General features: G+C 38.0%; 1 protein-coding gene across 5 annotated transcripts in view; it reads right to left on the reverse strand.

Annotated features, from left to right (window-relative positions):
- CRISPLD1 (cysteine rich secretory protein LCCL domain containing 1) overlaps positions 1–22246 on the reverse strand; it is a 43871-nt gene extending 21625 nt beyond the window's left edge. Inside the window, exons 1-4 of one of the 5 annotated variants that reach the window (XR_012833786.1) lie at positions 21973–22246; positions 20691–21011; positions 1565–1683; positions 1305–1437 (exon numbers count right to left, since the gene is read on the reverse strand). Coding sequence is in view for 3 of the 5 variants with exons in the window: in XM_075743863.1 (XP_075599978.1) it covers positions 1305–1437; positions 1565–1683; positions 20691–20948 (510 nt within the window). In the remaining 2 variants the exon portion in view is untranslated. The remainder of the gene's footprint in view (positions 1–1304; positions 1438–1564; positions 1684–20690; positions 21012–21972) is intronic. The other 4 variants (XM_075743866.1, XM_075743865.1, XM_075743863.1 and 1 more) reach the window with 4 other exon arrangements.
- Positions 22247–27987: the final 5741 nt, after the last annotated feature.

The raw sequence follows: 27987 nt of genomic DNA on the forward strand, positions 1-27987 counted from the left end.
ACCCTTATTAGAATGAAAAGCTTTACCTTGATACAAAAGATATGGCACTCATTTTACAGAAATGATCTAAGCGTGTATTTGAAAGCGTAGCAACAAATTTGAAGAACTGATTCTTGGAATTACAGTTAATAGATAATCGTGAGTTAGAAGAAGTTAGGTCCCTGGAGTTCTCAGCACAACCTAAGGACCCAGAGGGGTTTAGACTGGTTAGACTGAGAGAACAGATACTTGTCAGTAGTGAAAGGATGTAACGTAAACGATAAAACTATTCACAAAAAATCTCATGCACCGAAAAGACTCAAGTCATGGATTTTAAATGAATATGCTTTCATGTCATTGCAATCTCAGGTGGCTGTGCTCAGATATTTATCTGCTGAAACAATTTTCATTGCAGATTTCATAATAATCTGAATGACAATACTGGAACATTCAAATTAGACAAATATGACAGGTGCTAAACTTGCATTAATTCACGATAAGCCAACTGCATAGTTCCAGCAGGATTCAGGAGTTGAAAGAGATAGAAACTGTGAAGAATTAGCACCACAAAGAACTATATATATGTATTGTAGATCTTGCATGTAATGGGTAAGTGTAATTTATAGGTATTTTTACAGAAATGGTAAATAGTAATATGGAGGAAATTCTATCTTAAAATTAGATACAATTGTAAATTGTGCTAGTAAACAAACAGCAAATATATGTTTAAAAATTAATCATTTTGAAGTTTTCTAATATTATATTGACTACTATACGTGGATTTTAATATAATCTGAGGATCACGTAATTCCCATTCACTAAAAATATGACAGGTTCCCCACTGGAAAAATTCAGGCTAGATACACAGATTTCAGAAGCACCAAATTAGTTCTTATGCAATTTTAAAATCTTGCTGAAGCTGAAGCAACATATTAAAACCTATTTTTTGATCTGAGGATTTCACTTAAAAAATCATTTTTCTTTTTCTAAATGTGCTGTTTCTTCAGCGTATTACAGAAAGGACTACCAGCATACCAGCACAGAGACTATAAAAAGCGCACTGAGCAGTAACAACTCGGTTTAACACTGGGATTTGTTGAGTTTTATCCTTAATCCTGCTAAGGTAGTGATATTCATGAGGATGAAATCTAAAGATTTGTATGACAACCCTACACTATGTCACCGATACCCAATGCTTGTAACAGCCCCTTCTGTGCTGTAGTGCTACTGCAAGATCAGTATGTTCTACATGTCATGCAGCAACCTAACTGGAGGTCTTGACCACTCTTCTCCATAGCTGACAAAAAACAAACCCACCTACGTACCTGTGTGTAATGTGTACAAACAGGACCAGAGCATTTGTACGGACAATATGGGTTGCACTCATGAGGATGGGGATACGTGAAATCTCTCACTTCATCGTACCATGCTTGGACATGAAATGTTGGAGGTCTGTACCTATGAAAGCCAGTAGTATTCTATTAGATCATTCAGAAGTTGTAGCTTCTATCATTCTACCTTTAAGAAAATATTGTTAGATTTAAAAAAGCAAACATATGTAGTATAAAACAGTATCTTAAACTACCTTCCCCAGTGTGCCCCCAAATTCTGTCCAATTGATGGAAGAAGGCTTGCAGGCCCATGCTCCCATAGACAGGTTTCAGCCCACGACTGTGCAGATCTCTCCAGTTCTGTGTCCCACGTCTGAAATTTGAAAGAAAAGAAAGGGATATCTTCCTAGAAATACATGGGGGGTATTTCTTATTAAAAAAAAAATAAAAAATATATATAGTCCATTTTTAACGTTTCTGTTACCAGAGCAGAAGACTGAAGAAAAAAGTGAGACTTGAGAATTGTACGCCCCATTTGTGTTAGATGATAAGAAAAAAAAGTTTCACCAAGAGAAAAAAAGTTTTAATCTTTGCACAGCATTCGCTTTAGAAAGCATGTGCAGCCATGCTGCAGTGAATAAAAGACAAATATGAAACTGAAAGGCTTAGTTCAACTTTCCAAGCTAAATTAAGTGCATTTTGTGTCTTGTGAGATTTCTTTTTAGTAATAGGCACTTTTCTTAGCCAAAAGGGTATTATCAAACCCGCTTTCAACATAAGACTTTATTTCCTCTAAACCAATAGTTTATTTGAAATGAAAGTAATTTTCTCTTCCTTTTCTATAATCAGCTTTTGTTTAAATAATACACAGTGCAAACACAAAATATGAAAACTAGAGTAAGGTTGTCATTCATTGGTTTTATGGCTAGGTTGGTAAAAAAGGAGGCAGTCATGTTAGTAAGAGGCATGCTTAGAACAAGTTAAAGAAAAATATTATGAATTATTGTTTATCACGATTTTTTATCCTTATTTTTTATTCTTTAAGACACATGGAAGAATAGGCTTGTAGCTGAAAGGCAAATGCAAGTTTCTTTCAAAAGCATACTAAAACCCACCTTTCTTGAAAGAAATTACATCATACTGTCTATGCATAGTTTTTACTGCGTTAAGCTGGGGTTTGCTCAAAGTGGTCCCTCTTGTGCAAAGTATCCATACTGCTGCTTGACTTTTCAAATCTTCTGACAGTTGCAGAAATAGTTTCCAGATACCTGACTCTCTGATATCAACTCTCAGGTTAGGAAACTGAAATATTTCCAGGAAGGAAACATATTTCTTGATAGAAGTTCAATTATTTCATCATAAGTTCAAAGTTTCTTAGAGTGAGACTGTGTTATCTAAATAACAGTAATTCAGTATTTCCAACCCCAAATTCCCATGCAGGCACTGGAGATCATGTCTACAATTTTTTGGCACAGGTTGAAGGTAAAAACTCCTTAACACAGCCAAAGAATACAGAAATACAACAGACAAATTCCATGTGCTAGAATTTATTTTTGTGTTGATTTTGACATGCAGTTTTCACCTTATTAATCAGATTACTCATTAAAAACAAAGATGTCATTGGTTATGCAAGACCATGATTATGTAAAGACTTTAATATCACCCAGTTTAATCCTAGAGTATCTGTTCTTGGTTCTCCAGCACTCTCTAATGCATTGAAATCCATTTTTTCTGTTATTATTATCAGAAAATAAGAAATTTACACGGTGCATTTTGACTCCCAAAATGCAACACTTATATTGACAGAATTACTCTAACAATATACTAATGACAGAACAAAGCTTTTAACCCACATACTGATACAAAACGCACTGACTTTATGAAACAGTAGGAATTTTCTGTTTACCCTACTGGGCCTGTATTTCAGTGTCATAAGCCATAACATTCTTTAATCTTCATAAGAAAATATTCTGATCCTGAATAAGAAAGTTTTATACGATAGTTTGCATAAATCTTTTCCCCTTCCTTGTCACACTGTCATAAATAGTTCTTCTTCATATTGTACCCATTGTAAAAGACATAAAGATTAACACGCTTCTTCCACATAAATATTTTTTCTTATAAATTGTAGTACAATTGCTTCATCATTCTACAACGGAATAACGAAACTGTACCATTTTAAAACACATGCCACAATATATTCCCTTGTAAAGTATCCCTCCACATTTTCAACTCTGAAAACAGGAGTCACGGATAAAGGAATTGTACTGTTGTGGGGTTTTTCTCCTCCATGCAAGTTTCAAAATATTTTATGCAGCTATTTTAGCTGAAATTATGATTTTTTTTGGAAGATCAGAGCTAGGTAGTCAATAGTAGCTGCTTGAATCAATTCCTCAAGCTTGTAAAGTAGTTTTCTGTAACAAAATTTTAGTTTAAAGACTGATGATAACTATGCATGACAGTGCCATCCAGAACTCTGCAAGAATAGCCTTTTGATGAAAAACTGAAATTCATCGTTAATCCTGACAGATGAACACCCACACTCCAAGGTATTGTTGAGACTGGATACTGTCTTCAAAAATAGTTCCTTCTTTTTTAATTGTTTCTCCGTCTTCATCCAAATATGAAATATAGTCTTTGTTCCCTCCCCGCTTGCCTAGCCAGAGACAGGCACACTTCTAGGCCACAACTTAGCTGCAGCAAAGAAATCATCTTCATGGCTGAGCAGATGGGATGCAGTGAAGCTCTTTGCAGGAAGCTTAGCGCAGGAGACAGTATCAGTAATGAGGAGCTTGGGGTGTCTGGATATTTTTGCTCACTGTACAGTCATTCCTGACTCCAGAAAAGGTTGGTATATGAGCTAGAGAGCCAACTCCCAAGAATGTGTTTGTGTGTGCGAAATTATCTCAGAGAGGAATCTGCACAATTAATTAAAGGCAAGAGGTCATAGCTTAAGGCTCATCATGAGGTAATCGCCCTATTTCTTTTTATGTTAGAGTTGAAATCTGTCCCATTGGTGCTTTCCAGGATTTTTATTTACTACTGTTTATGGTGAAGTGAGTCTCATCATAATGCACTTTCCTTGAAGCATCTTCATTTATAATTCTGTTCTGGAGTCCTCTAAGACAGTGATAACATCAGCCTTCCTTGGTCACTGCCCTTCCACGTCAATTATAATGACAAGTCTAATGACAGAAACTCCACAGAGTCATCAGTTCATGGCATAAATGAGAGGGACAGAAGGAAATGAAGTAATAGGGAACTTAAATTGCACTAATCACAATTTTTGGCAGTTTTCATTGAAAACAAATAAACAGAGGATTAAAACCAAATTTTGTTTCAATTGAAATATTTCAATTTTCCTTTCGCTAATAAAATATTAAAAAGTATTCTAACTAGCATTAACAGGCTAAATAACTGTTGTTTATTAGTGTATCAAAGAAATAAGAAATCTTTAAAATGTACTAAGAAAGTAATTATTTAGCCTGATGACATATATTGTTTTAATTAGCATGGTAAAATATAAAAATATCTTTGCATCACTTATTCAGTTATCAACGGTTCTCTAGAAACAGCTTTAGAAATCTACTTTTTATAACACTGGAGAAAGAATACGATTTTTAAAACTTGATTAATTCATATTTCAGTACCTTTGTAAAATGTCTGTGATACTACCTCATGGCAACTGTCTCATAAATCAGAATTTAACTACAAGCATAAAAAGACAGGTAACTTTTTATCTATGCTATAAAATTTCAGACAATACAACTCATATTCTCATTAATTTTAAGTTTAATCACTAAAATTTTGATTAAAAGTAGTGAATAAAAAGTTTAACGATAAAAATAATCAGAAATCTGACAGAAAATAGATGCTGCTGTGTAAGGATTTAATTCACCCAATTATACTGCCTAACCCAAACACACAGTAGACTAATCAATCAACAGATAACCCCAACTTCAAAATGTTATGAGATATCTGTAATGAATCAGATGTCAAAAAACCTGCACATAAATTTTGGGTTTGCAGCAAATGATGCCATGTCTGTCTTTTCTCCCTGACGCATGTACCATTCAATAAAGTCACTCCAGAACAGTCAGCTGGCTTGGAAATTCTGTGTGTGTGCCATAGAAGAAAGGACTCATTCATTCATTTCTCAACATTTAACACCTAAATCCTTTATTTTTAAAGCCAGATATAAAAACTACCTGGCATGGATATCACACACATACAGCTAGCATAGTTTATTGTCAGAAAATGTTGCCTATTATCCTGCCAGCCAATGTCTAGTTTGATCCAGGGTTTTTTTCATATAATAAAGAGGTCATGAAGAAATATCGACCTACAGTAGAACTTAACATTACTTCTTCATCAAGACTATGTTTGAGTTCTAATGTGCTCAAACATACAATGACTATTGTTACTAATGCAGCCAGTTATTCCAAAGCTATTTTACATATCTCAGTGCCAAATCACAGTCCACAGTATGGAGGTACACCAAGTAGATTACCAAGACATAGCTTAATTTCGTCTTCATTTTAATTATTTAAGTATTATTTTGGGGTGTGATGGAGTAAATCTCAAAAAAATTACATATTCAGATGTAAAAAATCTGTCAAGTGTAAATCGCACATAGCAAACAATCTCTTTAATTGCAGTAGTCATCATTCAACTGTCTCATTTTCTCTTTAAAGCCATTGCTTCCTGAAGTGTCTGTAATAGAAGTTAGAATTAAAATAAAACCTCTCCTAAGTTACATCAAAATTATGAAATATTCTGGAAGAAATGACTCAATGTCCCAGTACCAAAGAATTTCCTAGACATCCAAGTCATTTTCTTGATTGCTAGAGACTTTCAAAGGAGTCTGTATTTGTTCTGTGTTTGCTCACATAGCAGGCTAAATGAAACAAACACATAAAATAATTTGTATAAGTATATAAAACCTACCTCCTTACCGGAATAGGAGTTTTATTCTTGTGCTCTTAATAGCATTCTGTTGTTTCACTTACATGATGGCAAGCTTTGGGCCTCAAACAATGGAAGCATCTCCATATACAAAAAAAGATATACACATATGTTTTCATGTTTCATTTCATAAAATTCAAAAGTTCTCCTAGTGTTCCCTTCCTCCTTAAAGCAGTGAAGAAAAAAGATAAAGGCAGGAAAGCAAATGTATAAGGAAAGGTTTCAAAAAACACATAAAAATGTCCATTCAGAGCAAGTTACAGAACAAAGAACTTCAAACAAATATACAATTAATTAGTGAATCTTTAAAATGCCAAGCTGCTTGGGATTTTTTTAAAAAGCCAGAAAAAAAATGGAAAAATATGAAGACTCACAGCACCATGGGTACTTTACATCCTACCAGAAGTAGGCATTTCTCATGCTTTAACCACAATGTCATTAGTGTTATTAAAATCTGAAATATATACTGATCTGCCATAGTTCTGATGCTTTAAACTTAATTCAAAAACATTCATCTTCACACAACATTCATCATCATCAGCTGGCACTTTACAGATTTATACTGTAAAAGACCACTTCTTAAACAACTTAACTCTTTGAAACAATTGGTACAGAAAAAGTTTAAAAGAAATCTCTGCAGAGCTATAGGCAAGGATCTTTTTGCTTGATGAAGGATGAATAAACCTTTCAAAAACAATTACTTAAAAAACCAGGAAATTGTTTCTTTTCATAAAAAGGGTGACTAAGGTCTTTTGAAATGTAGGTGTGTGTGCAGCACCTGATTCCTAGTTCCCTCATTCAAGTTCTGACACGATCAGGTTTCAATGAATTTGCAGATTTCTTTGGTAAATACAGGGTATTGATGGAAGCACAAGAAGATGAAAGTGCAACTAGGCAGCTGATTCCCAGGTCTGACAAACACTTTGACCAGCAATTGTTTGGTACTATTTGCAAGGTAATTCAATCTGTTTATCAAGAAAAAGTATTTGTCACATTGTTCAAAAACTACATGTGGTCTACCTTTTGGATAAGAGATCATCACCAGGGTTGGCTTTCTACATTGAGATAGAGAGGCAGGTAGACACCAAACATCACCAACTGCTCAGCAACACAAACCTACTTGAAGCTATTCCTTTTGTTTCACAGAACTCAGAGTAGCAACAAATGTACAAAGAGTTGCCAGCGTGTCTTAAATTGAAAAATACTTGAGCCACTACGTACAGCAGGAGCATTGGCTAAACTTCCAGCCCCTGCAAGCATCTATTTACAGTAAGAGGTGAAAACATTTAGCTCTACATACTTCAGCCTTACAGTTTCAGTACAGTTGTATACTTTATCTAGCATCTTCCTGTTTCAGCTTTGGAAAACAACCTGCATATCATCTGAGTATCATGATTATTTATGCTATTTCTGCTGCATCTACTATCTAAAAAATTCCCGTTCATGAAGCCAGCAGTCAGGAAATGATGTTGATTTTTTAGACTGGGTTGCAACACGACCATGATTGAACTCAAAGTGGATTAGGGTTTGGTTTTTTTAATTTAGATCAGGAATGTGCTTTTGAAATTAAACTGATCACTCCCACTTACTGTGCATCACAGAGCATTCTTGGAGTACAAACTGGATCCTTTTCAGATAAAATTCCAGGAGTTGTGCTCCAGGAGTACATCTAACACTTGGCAGTTGCTCTTGGGTATTCAGTCCACACAGATTAAACCCAGCTCAAAATAAAACCCCTGAAATGCAGACAGCATGAATGTCAGGTCCTCAGCACCAATTCTTTTGCTCTACAGATCTGCTCCTATTGCACCACAAACCTTGCCAACACAGGCACTGCCTTCATCAGTATCTTGTTAAAACCTAGTGCACCGTCAAGGACATTCACACAGAAATGGCACTATCAGCATTTCAGAAATGTTCCACATATGCTAGACTAGCTGAGACTAAAACCCAGGTGGCAGATTAAACTGAATGGATACTAGCAGTTACTGGCTCCAGCGGCTGACTCTTCTTCTACCCTAGAAGGTTACAAGTTTTGCAGCAGGGGTATTGCGTGCAATACGGATCTTCTGAATGCTTCTGGTTTACAACATATCACATGAAAATAAACCACAACTAACATCAGTTTAACTTTACAGCCTGGACTACAAATTGTGGTATTTAACCTCTGTCAACATGGGGTTCAAGTAGTGTGCAGACTGAAACCAATGTTCTGCTTATGGAGGAGCTGATGTTTCAGTGAGGATACCACAGCTTCAATTACAATTCATCAAAAGCCAAACTAATCACATGGGGTGGGATTAACATCCCCTGAATTTAAACAGCCTCAAAGCAGATACCTACATCGGAGCTAATTATCTAAATTACCTTTGCAGTTACATAGACAAATAAGCATCTATAGAGGGAGATAATTTTAGCTACCCACCTTTAACTGAGATAAACTGTGTGTTGAAAATTCTCATTTTTCTCTGCTAATTATAAAGTAGACCGGCTCAAACGCAGACATCTACACCACAGACATCAAAAGCTTGGTGAGATGAATCCCACCATTTGTGTTGTGTGAGTGTTAAATCAAAAGAGAACATTGTCACCCAAGGCAGACCAGCATAAGTGAGTCCGCCAATTATACCAACTGGTATTGCAACAGAACTGGTAAGCCCAGTAGCTCAAAAAATGTTTACCAGTAGAATAGAAAAAATACAGTGATAACATTTTAATTGCAGATTTTCATATATGTAGGAAGGCAGAAAAAAATCATATGGGATGGGACTATATGGAAAGAAAAAAACGATCTAAAATTTAAGCTCAGGAAAGATGGAAAAGTAAGTACAGTGGGCACCACTGAAAGCAAACATTTACCATGGCATAGTATAAATACCTCATTGCTGTATACATTCTAAATATAGGGAGAGAGTGGTAAAGTAAATACCACAGTACAGTATGGGTATTTATTTACTTTTTAATAGAATCCACTGTATTATTTAAGACTAATGACACTGAGAAGGAAAAAAGGAAAGATGAAACATAGAATCAGAAATGCCATGAACAAATAAGCCAGAAATACAGTTAAAAACTAGAAATCCGCTGCATGTTACCAGCACAGAATGACAGAAAGGTACAGCTGAAAATGACTTCGAGACCAATCTTGACTGTAGTCTGTCTAGCCTCTTCCACTGAGCCAGAATCAAATATATATGTATTATCATATTTTTAAAATTAAAACTAGTAACAGTAGTTTCAGAATAGTATTTACCATAGTTTTCTTCCAGAGTTTTACGACTGTAAGAGTAAAGAGGATTTCCTTGGTATGCAATCTAAACCTTCTGCCCTGCAATGCTAGCTGATGTTTTATAGCCAAGAAAAAAAAAAGAATCACGTTCTTTCCTGTAACAACTTTATTTCCCAGATTAAACAAATTCAGCTGCTTCATTCCTTCAAACTTCCTCATAAATCACATATTCTGTGTTTATAATCAATCTCATTAATCTTACTCATTCTCTCTAGAATGGCTAGACCATTCTTAAAAAATGACCGAAACTGGACATTGCATTTCAGACAAGGTCTCACCAGTTTCACACAGAAAAGTCTCCTTTCAAAAATTGCTGACTCAGTGCAACTCCATGCAACTCCTGCATCTTTTTATTGTAGTGCTACCTCTACATTTTGTTCCTTGTATTTTACCTGTTTGATTTCTTCCTTATTCCACAACTTGCAGTTAAATTTCATCATGTGGATTCCAGGCCATTACTTCCACTTGTCAAGTTTTTCTAATTTTGATCATGTTCCCTAAAACAACCCCAGCCTGTGCCAATGTTAATGTATTCTGCAGTGTATTCTTTGCTCACATAAGTCATAACCTAAATGCTTAACCAAAAAGGGACAGGCACCAACAGCATCACCACCTTCAATCTTGTCAGTTTAACAGGGAGCTTCTTTCAATTTTCACTCGCAAAAATATCAGGGTGGAGAGTCTCAAAAACTTTCCAGAGTCAAAAATACGACACCTACTACTTCCCTCTGATACACTATGCTGGTTAATTACTGGGTTTAAAAAAAAAAAAAAAAGTAGAATAGATTGGTTTGATATGATCTCTTCTTGATGAACAGACATTGGCAGTTTTAATCTGCTTGGCTTTCACCTACACTTAGGTGAGACATTTTCATCCGTATCAAGGCTGCCAAAGAAACTCCATGGAAACTAATGATAATTAGCACATCTGAAAAGTCAATAACTTGCACGCAACTCAGATGCTTACCTTCAGTCATTTGAGTTTGAAAAAAATGTGGCCTCTGTACTAGTCCGAGGTCCCTTACAGTATACATCAGACTGACCACAAAAACTCAGGAGTACTGAAACACCAGACAACTCTCCTTGAAAATACGAAACTAACCATGCTAACTAGTACTGACATATCCTTTAAGCACAAAGAAAGAGGACAGCTAAAACTGTTAAACTTTCCACTGCCACAAAAGCCAGGCATGCATTTTCCGTTGGAGGACTACTGTCTGTCTAGAAATGAAATGGTAAGGACCTTCCATGCAACCATGTGGTAGACAAGAGTTTATAGAGCTCAAAACTGGGCAGAGATCCCTGAATAGACCTTGAGGTTTCAGCTACTCTTTCGGAAAAGAGTAAAAAACAGGAAAACTGTGGCTTTTACCTGGAAACAGGAAAGTGGTATGAGGCCAAAAATATTGTTCCCAAACACTGAATAAATTGCACCAACATTTAGAAGTATCTCCCTATTACAGTTTCATGAGTTTGAGCTTTTTGTGTTCAAAAAGTAAAACCAGGAACAGGAACCAGCAGACATGACTAATCACATTTAATTCTGTGTGTACTCTACACATTTTAAAAAAACCTTGCTGGAATATTCAGCTTTCCAAGGTGTTCTGAAACAGCACATTTACTTTGCTACTTTTAAAAAGCAGTGCATAAAGACTTTCTATTAGAACATGACTAAAAATCATCTATTCACTTCTATATTCTGACATGAATGGACGAGAAGCAACAGTGTGAAAGCTGATCTGGATTTCTGCATTTTGTCCACTGTTAAAAGTATGAATTACACACATTCATTACAAATAGTATTCATAAATATTTATAGCTAATTACAACTTGACCAGAGCACAGGTCCTTACCTCAAATCCTAGTCATGATTAGCACGATAAACTAGCTGTAACTGATTGCTTTTATACAGCAGTTTTAGAGATGCTACAGAATTTCCTGGACTTCGAACAGGAATTAGCTGCAGTATCTCAAGTATGTCACAGTGAATCTTTGCTTTTAAACGATGATCACTGTAACTTGACATAAGGGAACTGAACTTACTGCCAGAGAGCACCCATTGATCGTATGTGACTTGGCACTACTGTTAGAAATATGTTTAAATAAAATCTACAAAAAAAAAAAAAAGAGAGTTGGAAAATGTATTAAAGGAGTTCCTGACCATTTGGAGATCCAACAGGGAATTCTGGACAAATATATTGTGATATCTATCAGGCAGCCAAAATTCTGGATTTAATGAGTGAAATAGACTCATTTTAAGAAACTGTGATCTTCCTTCATAATAAAGTAAAAGTTGTCTTTTTCTATATGGACGGAAGATAGTCCTCTTAATGAATCACACTTTTCTATGATAGTGACTCTACTTATGCCAAATCTAAGGTTGAGGACTATATTTATAGACAAACAGGATAAATTCTTATCTAGCATTTCAGTGATATTATGTTAAATAATTTTTTTTCCTCAATTAAAAATCTTAAGTTAAAGAAGATTCCCAGGCAGATATCATAAAGATGACAGGCTATATGGAGTTACTTTTATACTCTCACTGATTCTTTCAGTGTTCTGTTCATATTTTGTACTTAAGCTCTGATTCTGCTACTACTGATTAATTTTTAATAATCTTCTTTTATATAGGGGATGCTGAAGTTTTCTGACAGCAAAAATAAAAGATGAACAATGCCTGTCCCGTGTTGTTAATTATTTTATTTTGGGAAGGCTCCCTTAAATTTTGAGACAGTGAGCCTTTCTGCTACTTTCCACTTTCAGTTTCTTTACTTGGAGTTCCTTAGTTGTTGTTGGCATTACATCAATAAAAGTCATACTGTGGACTTATCCACTTGCTTTCTTGGCCACTTCACATTGCACAATCCTTTGCTAAAACTGCCAGAGAGAATAAAAGGATAAGTCAACGTCACTCTGTTCTTTGATGCAGTGTCAGTAGCCTTTGAGCACAGGCAAAGGAGCTGAAGCACTTCCACCAACCTTTGAAGTGGAGCAGAAAAGTGGAAAACCAGAAGGGAAAGCAGGCAGGTTCACTCTGAAAAGAGCTGCTCTGTTCTTGGCACCCAAAGTGCTCTCCAGCCACTTAAGGGATTCCACAAACCAAAGTCCTCTGCTCGAAAGGAATGGGAATTGTTTTTAACCAAGCGTCCCTGAAAAGCTTTGGCACAACAGACAACATACACTAAATAGAGACAGGAAGAAATTTTGTCAGAAAGGACTATGAAATGTAACAGGGCACTGCTATTCAGCACAGAAAAAAATCACCAAAATGTGTAAAAGTCCACTGCAAGGCCTTCTTTTATGTTTCCTACTGCTGTTTCAATTCTCCTAAGTATACTACAGACAAAAAAATCTCAGCTAGGACATTACAGATACAGATAGAGAGAGAAACTGCTACATCCAGACTTATGCACACCATAGGATCTAAAAGCATCACAAAATAGCCAAAAATTTATTTCAATCCCTCAGTCACTATGATGACATAAACAATGTTTTACTATTATCCATGTAAGAGCTCTATCCGCTAGTGGGTTCATATCATCCAAAGTCCAATGATCTGTATTTAAATGGAGTAGGAATTTGCCTGAGGAAAAATAAAGAAAAGCCTAAATGAGAAATATTTACAGTCATGCTCATTTTTCTTCGGAAGAAGAAAATCATGAAGTTACTGAAAGGGAGAGGCAAACCTTCAAGCCTCCCAAAATATAAGGCCCCACAGAAGTCACGAGTCCGTCATGGTCCGGAAAGGAATTATATGGTATTAGAACTTTCAGCACATCACTATCAAGGTTTCCAAACTAAGACCTTCAGAGGTATTATACCAACACAAAGTAAGAATAAATATCAATGTATTTCTTTTTTTTTCCCCGTGAACAAAATATGGATCCACTACTGCTCCCAGATACATATCCATAATTGTCCCTAAGAACCATGCAGCTATACCAAATAAATTATACTAATATGAACTTTTTAAAAAGTACTTCTAGAAGTTTGTATTTTCTTCACAAGGTTTGCAAAATAAAACTTCATAGAAGCAAGGCACGGGCTTTGCAATGATATCCCTAGTATTTATTGGCAAGATCTGGCCAAAAGATGACTAAAAATAATTAAATAAGTAAAGACTTCCTTGTCCCAGATGACACCGATGCTCTCCAATTACAGTAATTACAAAATGCAGTATGTGGTGAGGTGCCAAGAAACACCAGGTTGAAATGCATTGTTATCTGTCAAGCTGGGAACCTAAACACTTTTCAGTACAGGAAAGGCACATGCATGGAATAAGGATCTCGCATGAGCTATCTGACTTATCCATTTGTTTGGGAAAATATGTATGAAATCAAGGAATGAATATTAAAAGAATGGTTTAAAATAGAATGCATTATAAATTCATTAATCAAAATTGCTTTTGTAAATGTTATTCTTGGTGGGTCCTTTTATCTTGCAGAGTACAAGTATTTGGAATATAAAGGAACAAACAACTTCCACAAACCAAATAATAATGACTATTTTTAAAGTGTTGACCATAATAACCATGAAAAAAATCTCAGTTTTCATTAATATGTTCAGATTTATTAAGGTGCAATGTTCATAGAATCACAGAATGGTTTGGGTTGGAAGGGACCTTAAATATCATCTAGTTCCAACCCCCAATGTTGGATGTTGCCAATGAAAAAAAGTTTTTGCAAATTCCGTCCATGATACACAAATAATACTTACAAAAAAGAGATCAAGAGGTTAGGAAATTGTAGGCTTATGGTGCCTAAAACAAGTTTTTTCAAGTTTTATTAACACTTTACAATCTAGTAAGATTTTATTAATAATGCAATAAAACCCCTTTCTAACTGAATCACATAGAATAAGGCCTTCCACATCAATCCAGTCTGAACAATAAGCCAATGGACTGATGTCCTGATTTGGTCACAGTCTCTTGTATGATACTTATTTAAGGGTAGGATTGATGGCAGTAGAGTGCAGAAGGTTGTCTAAAGTCAATCCGCCAAATAACGATTTTAACCATAGAAAGAACGTATTGCCTTATATATTCCAAGATTACTACACACATTGACAAGTATATGACAAAGTAGGATGGTTCCCATTTCTGTCTTAAAGCTCTTTGCCACAGGAGGCTGGGCAGGCACGACCAGCCCCAGCACAGCAGAGGATCAGGCAGGGAGACCAGAGCAGCAAAGCCACAACAGCACACTGCTCTGGTCAGACCTGACTACTGCCAGCAGCAGTTGGCTTCAGTTTCAGTACTAGTTCAGGTATCTCTTCCATATAGATGTACCCCAAGTGCGTAGAAGGTGTGAAGGCCACGCTGGTGTCAGTGGCCCAAGGTGGGAAATGTTGAAAGCATGCTATTTTGTACAATGCTCTGGTAAGCATTGTTCGGGTGTTTTGGAAGGGCAGCAGGGAAACGTCATCCCTCTCTGCTCTCTTTCCAGTGCTGTTAAATTCTTGTGCTCACCAACAAGAAAATGTTCCTTTCTGCTTTCTTTACCAGGAAACAATTGTTTACAGCATATGGCAGGATAAACATATATACAGCATGCAACTGCCATACATTTTCGTAACACACTGTTCATCATAACCTCAAGATTTTATTTTCTTTCTATTGAAGTCATAATGTTGACAATTCAAAAACTCTCCCACTATTGAAGGAAGAGGTGTAGGAAAGAATGATCTAACATGCAGTCATAAGGTCATAAAAGGCCACTGCAGAGGACTTAACTGAATTTGTTAGACTGTTATTCCCTACAGAGGAGCTTACGCAGGTTCTCACGCCAGAATTCTTCTATACGGAGAGATACAAGGTGAGTCAGAGGATCCACATCAGACTTAAGAAATATTAGACGAAACCAAAAATTGTAACAGCATCAAATTTCCAGGACCAGGCAATATCCTTCAAGAATCTGGAAGAACTTGATCAGGAAACTTCTAAATTACTGTGTGGTACACAACCTCTCTTAAAACGGCCTCATTACCACAGTAACAAAAAACAGCGTGTGGGTGTTAGCATTTTAAAAAGCTTCCAGTAGATCCTGAAAAACTGCAGACTAAAAACTGACTTCTATTGGGATGATTTCATAGGACAAGTTAAAAAACATACATACTAAATATATGGATAATATGAATTCCTCCTAAATATATTAGACTTTGAAGGTGTCAGCAACTGTGGAAAAGGGTTAAGTGCAGTTAAGCTTTCCACAAAGTTCCTAAGTTATTTAAAAATTAATTCATTAATAAAATTCAGCTATCGTGAGATAAAGAATCATAGAATCACAGAATCTTTAAGGTTGGAAAAAACCTCTAAGATCATAAAGTCCAACTGTCAAGAAAAAAGTGACAAGATGGAAAATAGATTTAAGAATATGAAACCATTTTTCACATTCCCTGCGAGATGTGTCCATGGTCTTCTGCTTTATACCTTCTTCACAATAGCCCAAGAAAAGGGAATGCAAGATGGTATTAACTATTTAAGGTAGTTAAAAAAAAGATAGGAAAATAAAAGATAGAGATAGGACACTCATGAATACTAAGTGATCAGAAGACAAAATGATACATAGCATTCATTGTTAACACATGCAAAATAATGAGGACATTGCTGTAGGTTACAGCCAACTATACGTACACTGCAGTGTAGTAAATGACCTCTTAGCACACTGGAAAGATCTTGGAGTCATTGTGAATAGCTCTAGGAAAATGTTGGCTTTAGTTTAGCCACAGTCAAAAAGTAAAAGAATGTTAGAAATTACTAGGAAGCAAAAAAAAGTACAACTGTATCAATTTGCAGTATGCCATAACTATCAACAGTTTGTCTTTTTCTCTTTGAATTAAAAGGGAAACAGTAGAACCATAGCAGATAGAAGAGGAAAACAAAATCGAACAGCTTTTCAGACAGAACAGTTTTGAAATTGAAGGAGTAGGACTCTTCAGCTGAAAAACATGTGTCCACTAAGGAAATTATTATTTCTCACAATAAAGCAAAACAAGGCATCAAATAACAGGTTTAAACAAAAAAAAAAGTACTTTTTCACACAGTCCATAATTAAATTTATAGAGCTGTGCAATTTGATGCCATGGATTCAAAGAATACAAATGGACTCAAAAGCATTCAGATTCATAAAAGAAAATTCCATCTAAGACTACTGGACATAGAAAGTACAACATCAGATTTAGGAAGTCCCTAAGCTGCTGTTCGCTGGAAACTGCGGGGTTTCATTGCAGAAGTTTCTCTGTTCACATGCTCTATTCTTATCCTCTTGCCTTAGGAATCCATCACTGCTCACCACCAGAGCCACAGAACTTGGGAAAATGAACTTTTCATCCGGTAAGTTCAGCCAGACAACCATGAGAACATTCTGTTCATTAGACATATCTGCTGTGAATCTTACTGCAGCTAGTAACTTTAGGTCTCTGAACTGTGACAGCTCAGTACCATTCTTCTTTTTCGAGGCATAAGGGGACAGTGTACAGATGTACAGAAAATCAGTAATTCAAGCTTTTTGTTTTCCTTTTTTTTTTTTAAAAAAAAATAGAACAAAGATCTTCTATGCTGGAGAATACACTCAAAAGCTTTTCTCCTCTGCACAACTTAAATCAAAGTGTGGCATTAGCCCTGCGGTTCTCTCAAAGGTAAGGCTGGACTTTGCAAGTAAGGCATATAACCAATAGGTCCTACTCAAAAGTGTGGTTCTTTATCCCTCCCACTCCCTAGCTATGCATTCCCACTCGCTTTTAGCAGCACTGGTACTCATCTGATTCAACCATGTAGGGAGCCAGTTTCATGACTCAGCCTGGGAAAATACATAGATAGATAGATAGATAAATAAATCTGATTCTTTAAGTATTTGGATCAGTCTCAACATCAACTCAGATACATGCCAGTGGCAGGAGTGGGACAGAGGCGTTTCAGCCAGAGCTGCCTGCTAGGTTAGCTTAGTTGTGACACACCAACAGTGCCATGAGAGCATGCAGCCCCCACATACCTTCTCCCAGCTCCAAGCACTCTTGGAGATCTTAAACTACTCAACTATACATGAGACTTCTAGAGAGACAGGTGTACCAGAGAGGCACCTGGACCTGGATCACCTCCATTCAGATTCAGCAAGACATAAAACTTCACTTCCAAAAGCAGAGCTAGCTCTACTTATAAGGAAAGGTTTTACTAGTACAAGGGGCAGCTTACAGTACATTACTGTGCCCATAGCAGGAGATTTTTTTGCCAGCATGTCTGTACTAATAAAGCACCCCAAAAGTAGACAAAATATTTCAGCTGTACTTATCTAGCTCACTAAACATCAGGAAAATATTTAGAGGGATTGCTTCCCTCTTCTGGAGCACTGGAACTCACTTTCGGTAAGACCCAATGTATCACATTGCAAGGATTTTTTTTTAGTGATATGGGGCTATCTGCTGACACTTTTTTTTTAATTAAACATCCTCATTTATCCCCATCCTTTATTTTACAAAAAAATAGCCAAGACCAGTTTTAATTCTATCAATACTTGGGTCTTTGAACTTTCTGTCATTCATAAAACTGATCCAGAGGTCACAAACCCTTGGAAAACCAGATCTAAGAGTGCTTACTTCTTTATCTGGAAAAGCGGAACTTGTCTATCCTTTTATGAATAAGCATCTAGAAAAATAAAGTGACTGTTCAGTGTCAAAACAGTCATTTGTTTTAATTATGGACAACAAGCTAGCAGTCATAGTTATACAGCTATATCTGTTAGAAGTTGTGACATGACAGGATGGAGTTTGCCTCTGTAATTTATTTCTTGCACGTATGCACTATGATAATGACCATTTGTTAGTCTTTTCAAAGGAATCTCTTTGCACAAAACAAATCATGCTTCCTTAATAAGCTATCATTTATTGCTCCTTCTTTCCTGTTCAATCTGTGGCTCCACACTGCTTTTACAATTTTGTACTCAAATTTCACTCTTTTTAAACAAGAAGCCAGCCCTGATTCCTTTATGACACCTCATATAGAAGAGAAGGTGGACAATCACACAATCACAAACTATATCACAAATATGTATGTGCAAGCAATCAGAAATCCCGTCATTTCCTCCTCCTGTTCAGGCAGCTGAGGGCTCCCAGTGTCCTACACCATCCTCTCTCGGTTGCCAATACTGACTCCCACCCGCTTCGTCCAGGTACAATCTTCCTTCCCACTCACTCCCAGGCTTAGTCTTCTTTAATTAGCCTCTTAGCAAATTCCTGTGCTCTTAACCTTGCTCCATGAATTTCTGCTACCAATTTTTCTTTGCCCAGAGAGTCACAGTTCTTCCCCTAACCACATCCATCCATCAAATGTTCTTTCCCTCCGCACCACTGATTTCTCAAGACCTTCTTGACCAGCGTCTCTGCCTCTCTCCATACTCGTCTCATGGGTTCCTGTCCCCGAATACGTATGCATCCCTTTGACCAGACCGTTTACACAGACCCTTTGCATTCACAAATCCCAAGCTCTTGCCCATCCCAATCCCTGATTCCCTTGGATATCATGCCAAAATTGAGTCCCACTCTCTTGGAAGCTGCTGTCCCATTCTGAATAATGGGACATAAAAATCTCTCCTTGACATTAAAGTTGGGTAACTTCTTTTCCATGCTACTTGTACTCTGGGTCAAGGGTAACTGGGGAGCACACAAAAAACAATAACAACAACAACAAAACTTGTTCCAGATGTAGACATAACACAAAGTCTAGGCCAAAGTGTGTGCATTGCAGGAGGAATCTTTGAAGACTACAGCTGTCAAAAATCTAACTCCAATGAAGACATCCAAATTCTTCTCTCCAAGATATACAACACAGGCAAATGTAGAATGGCATTAGGAATGGAAAAAGGTGCATAACTACAAAAAGGCTGGATGGCTTTTTCTTAAGTTTTCCAGAAGGAAATCAACTTGAGTTATTTGGAACAAAAAGGTAACCTGTACTGTAACAGGGTCTGAACAAGTCACAACAGAAAACAAAGACTGAGGCTATGTGCAGACAATTGTAACTGAAAGGGTTAAAGAGGTTTCAGATATTATCATCCGTTTCAAGATTATATGTGATAACTAATTCTCTGATGGCTCTTAGTCTCACTTATATAGGTAAATCTAAGTTAAACTACCTTTACTGATGGTTTAAGTAAGCATGGTTTCTCCAGGACACATAAATGCTCCAGATCAATCAGATCTCCAAGCTGACATCATTCCAAGCTGGGAAAGATATCTACATCTTGAAAAATATTAATATGACCTCTGTCATAACCTTGCAATGGAAAGTGTCTGGAAACCTGTGCGATATTTGGTATAAACAACCCAACCTACAGTAATGCTATTTCTCTGGTTCCTGGACAGATAAATAATACAGTGTTGACACACAATAAAGATTTGAGCTTTTCTGTAGAAACAAGAATACAGAAGAAAAGTTGCCCATTCTTGTCAGACCTCTGGGCTTCTTAAAAGCTCTAATGACCTGATTTGATCTAATTAGCAAGGAGAGACAGAGTTAGCCTTGAACTATGGCATAAAATCAAAATTCAAAAACATGGGGGATTTAAGTCTACTAATAGCAAACCAAATATAGAGGCTTCTTAAGGGAAAAGCACAAACAGAAATTATGTATTACATTATTAATCTGTTAAACACAGGAACATACAGGACTCCGGTCCAGTAACACATGCCAACTTAAACAGAAGACTTTCTTGTTATAGGAGCTTCATTTTGCTCAGAAATTCCATCAATCCTAGAAACATGGGAAAGAATCCACGTTATTTTGAAACTGCATAGTTCAGTACTCTTCTTAGATGGTAACTTCTTATGCTACAATCAACTATTCTGAGTAACACAATTTTAGAAATTGCCCTCTTAACACTGAGGAACTGCCACTTAAATTCAGGAGAGCCACGAGAGATTAAACCCATTAATATCAGTGGAACATGACACTTCACCCACAAACAGGCATTTTTATCTAACAGTTCACCCCTATACAAAAAAAAGACAAACAAGTAACAAGTGCTTTAAATGAGAAAACAAGCAAGCTAAGACTAAAGTATGCTGTTTTATAAAGAGACAGTCACTATTCTAAGAACATTTCTTTCTGTATGTCGCTATCAGTTTGTCCTTACCATATATTCCATATTGGAAGCTGGTGGATACACCTGACCCCGTAATTTATTATGAAGATCCAAGATACTTTGCATATCACTGTCTGTGATAGCCCTTTTCCCTCTCTGCTTGGCGATCCACCACTCACCATCTTCATCCATGTACTTTTCCAAAAGTTCCTCTAAGAGCGTGGCATTGGGAAGAACCATTGCGGAAACTGCTTGAGCTATGAATAGCAAGGTAGTTACTCTGAACCATTCCTCTACTACATACTTCATGATGAATGATCTCAAAATGCTCAGGAGTTAGCTCCAAGACAGTCTTTCTTCCAGGTCTGTTGGCTGTAAATGCATAAGAGAGAGTAATGTAATTTGGAGGTTGAAGTACTGGCCTGTATGAACTTACTAAGCAACAAAACCTGTAGTTTGTACAGTTTGCCACTGTTGTTTTAGGGGGAGAAACCAGGATGCTACCTTTTTTTTACTCTGTTAAGTATACACTGTTGATTTGGGAAGATAGCTTATCTTCAACCTTATGAACTTCAGTTTGTTCAAGTGTTTTTTAGATAGTACACTGGCATGCACACTTCACTGCCTGCATGCAAGAAAGCACGCTTTTCATATCTACTTAAAAGGAGTCAGACATCAATGAAGATTAGACTGTAGATAAGATCTTCCAGTATTGGAATTTAGGAACAAAAAAGGTAAAAGGTTTGCATTCAGTGCCAAAATGTGAACTGAAAAACAATAAAATTGATATGAAATATCCCCTCTTGGTGCATTTCAAAAGATGACTGATTAAAGCTTTTAAGATTTCCAAAAAAACCTAATAAAACTACAGGTACTCAACTTGGACAAGAAAATGAGGGGAGATGGGGTTATTCTATTCACCAAACAAAGGAAAACACAGATAACTCTCAGAAAAAGTAGCAGCGCTTCCAAGAATACAATATTCCAACACCGCCTGCAACATGACTGAGTGCTTTAGGTAGGAGAGCCACGGGCACTCCCTCGCCCTGGCTGAAAAAGCGTGAAACCCGCCACACCGACCGCGCTAGACCCCGCCGCCGGGAGGGAAACAAAAAGAGGCGAAGGGGGCAGAACCGGGCTCTCCCCACCGCGACGCCGCCGCCCGCACCCGGCGGCCCGGCCCCGGCCCCGCTCTCCCTGGGAGAGGAGCCGCTCCCCGACCGGAGCGCCCCGCGGTCGCCGGGGCCTGGATGCCGCCGGCCCCCCCCGTCCTCCCTCCGCCGAGGGGTGGATGCTGCGGTGAGCCGCCGGGCGCCCGCCACAACGCCCTTACCCCTCCGGCGGCGGCTGCCTCCTTTCTCCGCAGCCAGCTTCGCTCCGCCGCCCACCTCCTCGCCAGGCCCGTGTCGGGGCCGGGGCCGGGGGGCGCAGGCACGGCCTGGCCTCGCCCCGCTCGCTGCGGCGGGCAGCCGCGGTGGGAGCGGCGCGGCGGGTGCGGACGTGTCCAGCCGACCTCCGCGTCGCAGCGGCCCCGAGGAGCTCCGCGCTTCTCCTCCTGGCTCCCGCCCCGCCGGGCATTTATCGCGGGCGGCGGTGACGCGCGGCGAACACCCCTCCCCGGCACCCCGCGGGGCGGGACGCGCCGCGCTCCGGGCACCGCGCCCGCCCCCGGCCCGGGCCCCGACCGCGGTGCCCGCACCCGCACCCGTACCCGTACCGCCCGTCCTCCCCCGGGCGGGCACAGGAAGGGCCGGGGGGCGGCGGAGCCCGCACCAGCGCCCCAGGCGGTGCCTCGAGTCCCGCGGACAGCAGGGGTTGGCCGGGGCCTCGGGCTCCTGCCAGAAGCTGGCCTCGGTCCTGCAAAAGCTGTCGCCCAGAAAAGGTCGCCGGGGGCCCCGTCCCCCGCCGCCTCCATCCGTTGGTAGCTGGCAAGAGGATGCTCAGCCAACCTGCTCCTGCTGAGACACAGCTCAGAGAAAAAGTTAGGTGTTCACACACGAGCTCTGCAATAGTCCAGAAGGTGTGAATATGGCAGGAGGTATCAGGGCAGGAGTTTTGTTGTGGATTCAGACCAGCCGCATGAGACTTCTCTTTACGAAGTATAATTCAAAAGATTGTAACCACTCATTTCTGTTTCCGACAAGACTAGGCATCACATATGTACTTTTTCGTTGTATCTTCATCGAAGTCTTCTAGCCTGAAGTTTTTTTATGCAAGCTGATCGGGACAATGTTTCACTTATTTAGTATAATTTGGTACATTGAGCTGACGGCAGGATTGACCAGCTTCCAGTCTTCACAGGACTGCTGTACCAGCTTGCAAAGGTTTTCTGTATTTTCATTTTCAGAAACTTAGAGGCTGAGGTTAAAATTCATCAGAATCCAGCTGGCTTCAGATCGGTCTATAAATGCTTCCAAATTTCATGGGCCCAAGAGAAACAATGCCGTGCAAGTAACACACTGCTTCTTATTGTACTCTCTCAGTTTTAGTTATAATTTCCCTGAAGACTTTGAATCTAACCTGTCTGGCAGGATGCTATGGGTACTCTGTTACTTACACACCATAATACACAAAAATTGTTATGCTCTATATTGGTTGATCTTTATTGACTTTTTCTTTGTGATGCTGAGATGTGGACTTCTGCACTCGAGTATCGGGCCCTAAACCTTTTTCCTAGCAAAACCGCGTGAGGTAAAACACCACTGTGCAGCTGGATACACAGACTAGATGTGAGGCTTTTCAGGCTTTATGCACCAGGATGCCCTAACATCTGTCTTTTTTTGGTATGGAAGAATGAGCCTCACTTATAGTCTGGCCATCCAAAAGAGTTTGAAGGGGAAGGAAACCAAAAATTAGAAGAACTTGCTGGAGTCTACGTGTCAGATCTGGATTTTTATAATACTGACATCCCATTTGTCTCGCTAGATGGACTTACATCCTCTTCAGACCTCTGGAGGCCAAGATGTAGACTCTATCCCATTGAGGCACAGCTTCACCAGCATCACCTAATAAAGAATATGTGTCATACTGAGCCATTTATTCTGTGTACAGGCACAAGAGCTATTTCATTATAAAGCAGCAGAAAAGGTTTAGTTATAGCCATTAATGGTTGCACAGAAGAAACTGAAAAATTTTAAAGGATTGAAGATATTTATGGGGTTCCCATCAGTCATTGGAATGGGCAGTAGCTGCCCCTTTCCATAAGCACTGGACATCTGCTGGGCTTCAAATACAATATAGATCAAACATCACCTTCTGTCTTTCATTTTAAGTATTCATCACACTTTTTAGATAGCACTTGATCATATTTGGTCTTTGTCAGACTGAAGACCATATTATATTGTAATGCAGGTTTTACATTCAATAAAATAAAAACTAATAAAAAAAGAGACAGGCCTTATTGAAACGGATTTTTTTTGTTTGTTTATCAATTAATTTATCAGCTGTGAATAAACCCTCTACACTTTGTGACTGTGCCCTTTGTATTGGTTTATAGCTGTATGATTTGTGACCACATAAAAGTGTTGTAACGTGGCAAATGATATTTTGACCTATCCACCAATTTTATGTACATAATTAAACATAATTGCCTGGATCTGTTGTCTTAATCAGCTTGGGGGAGACCCTTTTCTCCTTTTTTTGTTATTCTGGACTGATTTAAACCTCTGAGACTGAGAATATAACTGCCATCCTTAATTTAAAATTGTTATAATAAACAGTTAAGCACAATTACATCTCCTGAAAGTAAAACTGACTATCCTCCCTTCCCAAAGGCACATGCAGACAGGGCATATGCGACAGACAGATTCAGTAACTGTTTCCCAAACAGCTGTAGCAGCAACAACAACAACAATAATTGCAACAAAGAAATCCACTTGAAAGAAATCAATAAGGGGTCACCAGGTACATGCTGGACAATCAATGAGAATATGGTACTGAGAAAATCCTAGAAAGAAAGATTTTTAGCCTAAACTTTGGCTGAAAAATGATTTCAAGTTTGAGGGAAAGACTGTCTTCTGCTGTTTTGAGTCTTCCTGGGTTCGAGGAGACAGAATTCCAGCAGTCATTGTAAATAAACAAGGGTCTGAATGAAAGATATTTTACTTTGTCAATTTGTTTTCCTAATAGAAATAATATAAAGGGCCCCCAAGTGTGGATAATTGGGTTAAGAAAGAGTGACACCTCCAAGTAAAGAAGACAAAGACTCTAATGCACATAAACACATATTTAGCAAATCAGCTAAATTATAAGAGCTGGGCTTTTAATTGAAAACAGAAGGAAGAAGAAAAATCCAGGCTATCTTTCTGTTGATTTTAAACATCTTTCGTTAATATACCTTCTGGTTTGCTTCTTGCCGTTACAGTATCACAGCACTGCATTGACCACAAAGAACTATTAAAAAGTCTGATCCATTACATGACTTTGGTGCCACTTTTTTTTTTTTTTTTTAAAAAAAAAACTAGACCCCAAAAAGCAGTGTTTAGTTGTTGCCTGGTCCTGTAGGCAACTGATAACCATGGAAACATTTTTTGCCAGAAAAACCTGCTGTATACCTAACGTTCAACCCCTGGAGGTGTATGTTACTGCATATAGGACAAACCTGCTGTCAGGCACGTAAGCTCCGGTAACTCTCCCAGATCAGGCACCCCGCTCCCTACATGTCCTAACAATGTGGTAATTTGCTCCAGACTCCCACAAAAATGGCCAAGCAGGAGACTTTTCAGGAGTCATGTCTGTAAGGTGGGAGATTAATTTTCAAATTTAATCCCTTCCTGACATGGAGCAGGCTCTTGAATAATCCTTTGCTGGAACCTAATATTCCCACCATGTTGCTGAGTGGTCTGATTTGATTTTGCTTTTGGTGGCTTTTGTTTAATCTGTTCCATTTTACAACTAAATACACATAGCACTAGGAAAAACAAATATATTCATCTGTAAATTGGTGGCTAAAATGGCGGAACTGTGTTCAGAGCTTTGCTTTAAGCTTTTGCCCAAACTGCCTCTGCAGTTTTTTGATTTTCTGCCTGATCAGGTTTAAAGAAATGTCACAAAAGGCTTCTGGCAAGGACAACAATAGAGTAAAGAGATGAGGGGTGTTGGTATTTGTGCTGTTCTGGGTGTGGTGGGAAACCTTTATCCAAAACAAAATTATTCCAGTGTTGCAAGATCTTTTGATAGATGGATTCCTTCAGCTGAAACTGTCTTGCCCACATCCATTGTTGAGGACTTCATGAACTGTTTTATTCCCAAAAAGCACTGCTATATTTGTAATTTGGAGACAGAACCCAACCAGAGCGAAGCAATGGGACATTGCTTTCCTATGGCCAGATTTACCAGGGTGAAAGATACATAAAGATCCCATGTCATCTATCAGAAGTCATTCAAGTGCCTGGACACTTTACATGTAGCACATGTAGCAGGTAGCATTTCCAAGCATTTCCTTTTATCAACAAGCATCACTATGCATTCTCTAGCACAGTTTGTGCAACATGCTGTTCATTCAAGAATTGGTCATCTTTAGACATTGTAGCATCACAGAGAAAATTTTATATCCATTGCTTTTGGTATTTCGCCAGCAGAGTTCACAAAAATCATGGTTTCCCATTGTCTCCCCAAGAAGCTTGAAAAATGTTTAAAAGGACAGGACTTAACAAAGACACTCGTAACACTCCACAGTTCTTGGCCTTTGGAAAAAGGAGCCATACCTATTATCATCACTATGATAAAGAGCAAAATTGGTAGAAATGTTTTTCTGCACGGTCTCCACCAGCTATTTCACACAAGTGACTGAAAAAGTAATCACAAAGGTCTGTAAAAGTAAATAGTCAAATATATATTGGGTTATAAAGATACATGAAATAGATGAAATAAAGTCATGCAACGATTCAATGATTTCTAGAACATTATTTGAATGTATCTTTTTATACTCTAAGTTATGAATAGATGGCATGAAGATTTTACTTTTATGTTACTAGTTTAAAAAGTTTCATTTTAAAATGTAAATACAATGATTATATGAGGACAGAACTATAGCTTTATTATCACTGTATTACTTTGAAAAAGTCATTCTTGTGTATTTACAGTGATTGGAAGCAATTATTTCTACTAAGGGGAGCTTCTACTTTGTTTCTAATTGAGATTAAGAACAGTTTTGGGTTTTTTTTAGTTTAATTTTGTCCAAGATCAACAATGAACACAATTTATCAGCAGTTAACATTCTGCAACTAATGTGAAATCCAAAAAAGATTTTGACAATGGAGAAATGTCAGAGCTGCAGGCCACTGGGGAGCTGGGGTGAATGGAAGGCAGGTTATCATTAAAAAGAAAAATGTCATGATTTAAATTACTTTGAAGATACATTTTTAAAGAAAGATACTGGAAATTGTTCTGATTTCTGAACTTTTGCTTATTATAAAGCTGGTTAATTTACTCTCCTTGCCTCTTAAGTGTATAAAGATCAAAAAGTATTTTTGATTACCAAACAAAAAACCTCCTGAAATGAAGAACAATTGGAGTCTCACAGAAATAGTCTCTGACATTTAGATATTACCACATATACTCATTGTTTCAATATGGCTGTTCATAAAATATTAAAAAAATAAATACATACTCCCTTTTCTTTTACACAGTACCACAAGAGATAATCAGTCAGCATCTGAAAGACTAGGTTTCCATTTCCACCCCTCTTTAAAAGGATTTGAGCCTGATTGTCCTTGATTAATTCCCCCAACCTGTACATTACAGTGAGTCAGGATGGCATTCTCTCTGTCACTTCTATTTCACAAAATAATCAAGTATACATTGAACCAGGAAGATCTGTAGTAACACTTTTGTAACCCAATGATGAAGACACTTCTGGTCAAATTAAATCACACTGAAAACTGATATTTATATTTAATGTATTTGAAATAAAGAACTAATTGGGCAAGATACATGGTACCATATATATTCTGGTTGATTTAGCCTCCTGTTTCTGCTCTCTCTCAAGCCCACAACCATATGCTTCTCTCTTTTTTTTTTATTTTTTGGAGGGACTGGGGACTTATGAGCATGCTGGTTTTTTCTGCCTAAACAGATACCCAGACAGCTCCAGCAAATTCAAGCCTTAAGCGCAGAAACACTTTGTTCCAAGTCCTTTTGCTGCTGATTGATTTGGAATAAGACTGAGAACTTTGCTGGTGGTTTTTATTGTCTCCAGCTATTTGTCCCATAAAATAACTTAACTGAATTAAATGTTGCTCTTGTGCTCAGTGTTGCTGCAGAGACAGGATTGGAGCATTTTGCCCCAAAACAAACTTTAACTCCAAGATCGGTGGATTTTGTCATGATAAGTTTTGAACAAAACCTA

The sequence above is a fragment of the Balearica regulorum genome, chromosome 2 (assembly GCF_011004875.1).
Source record: "Balearica regulorum gibbericeps isolate bBalReg1 chromosome 2, bBalReg1.pri, whole genome shotgun sequence".
In the NCBI taxonomy this organism is placed as follows: Eukaryota; Metazoa; Chordata; class Aves; order Gruiformes; family Gruidae; genus Balearica; species Balearica regulorum.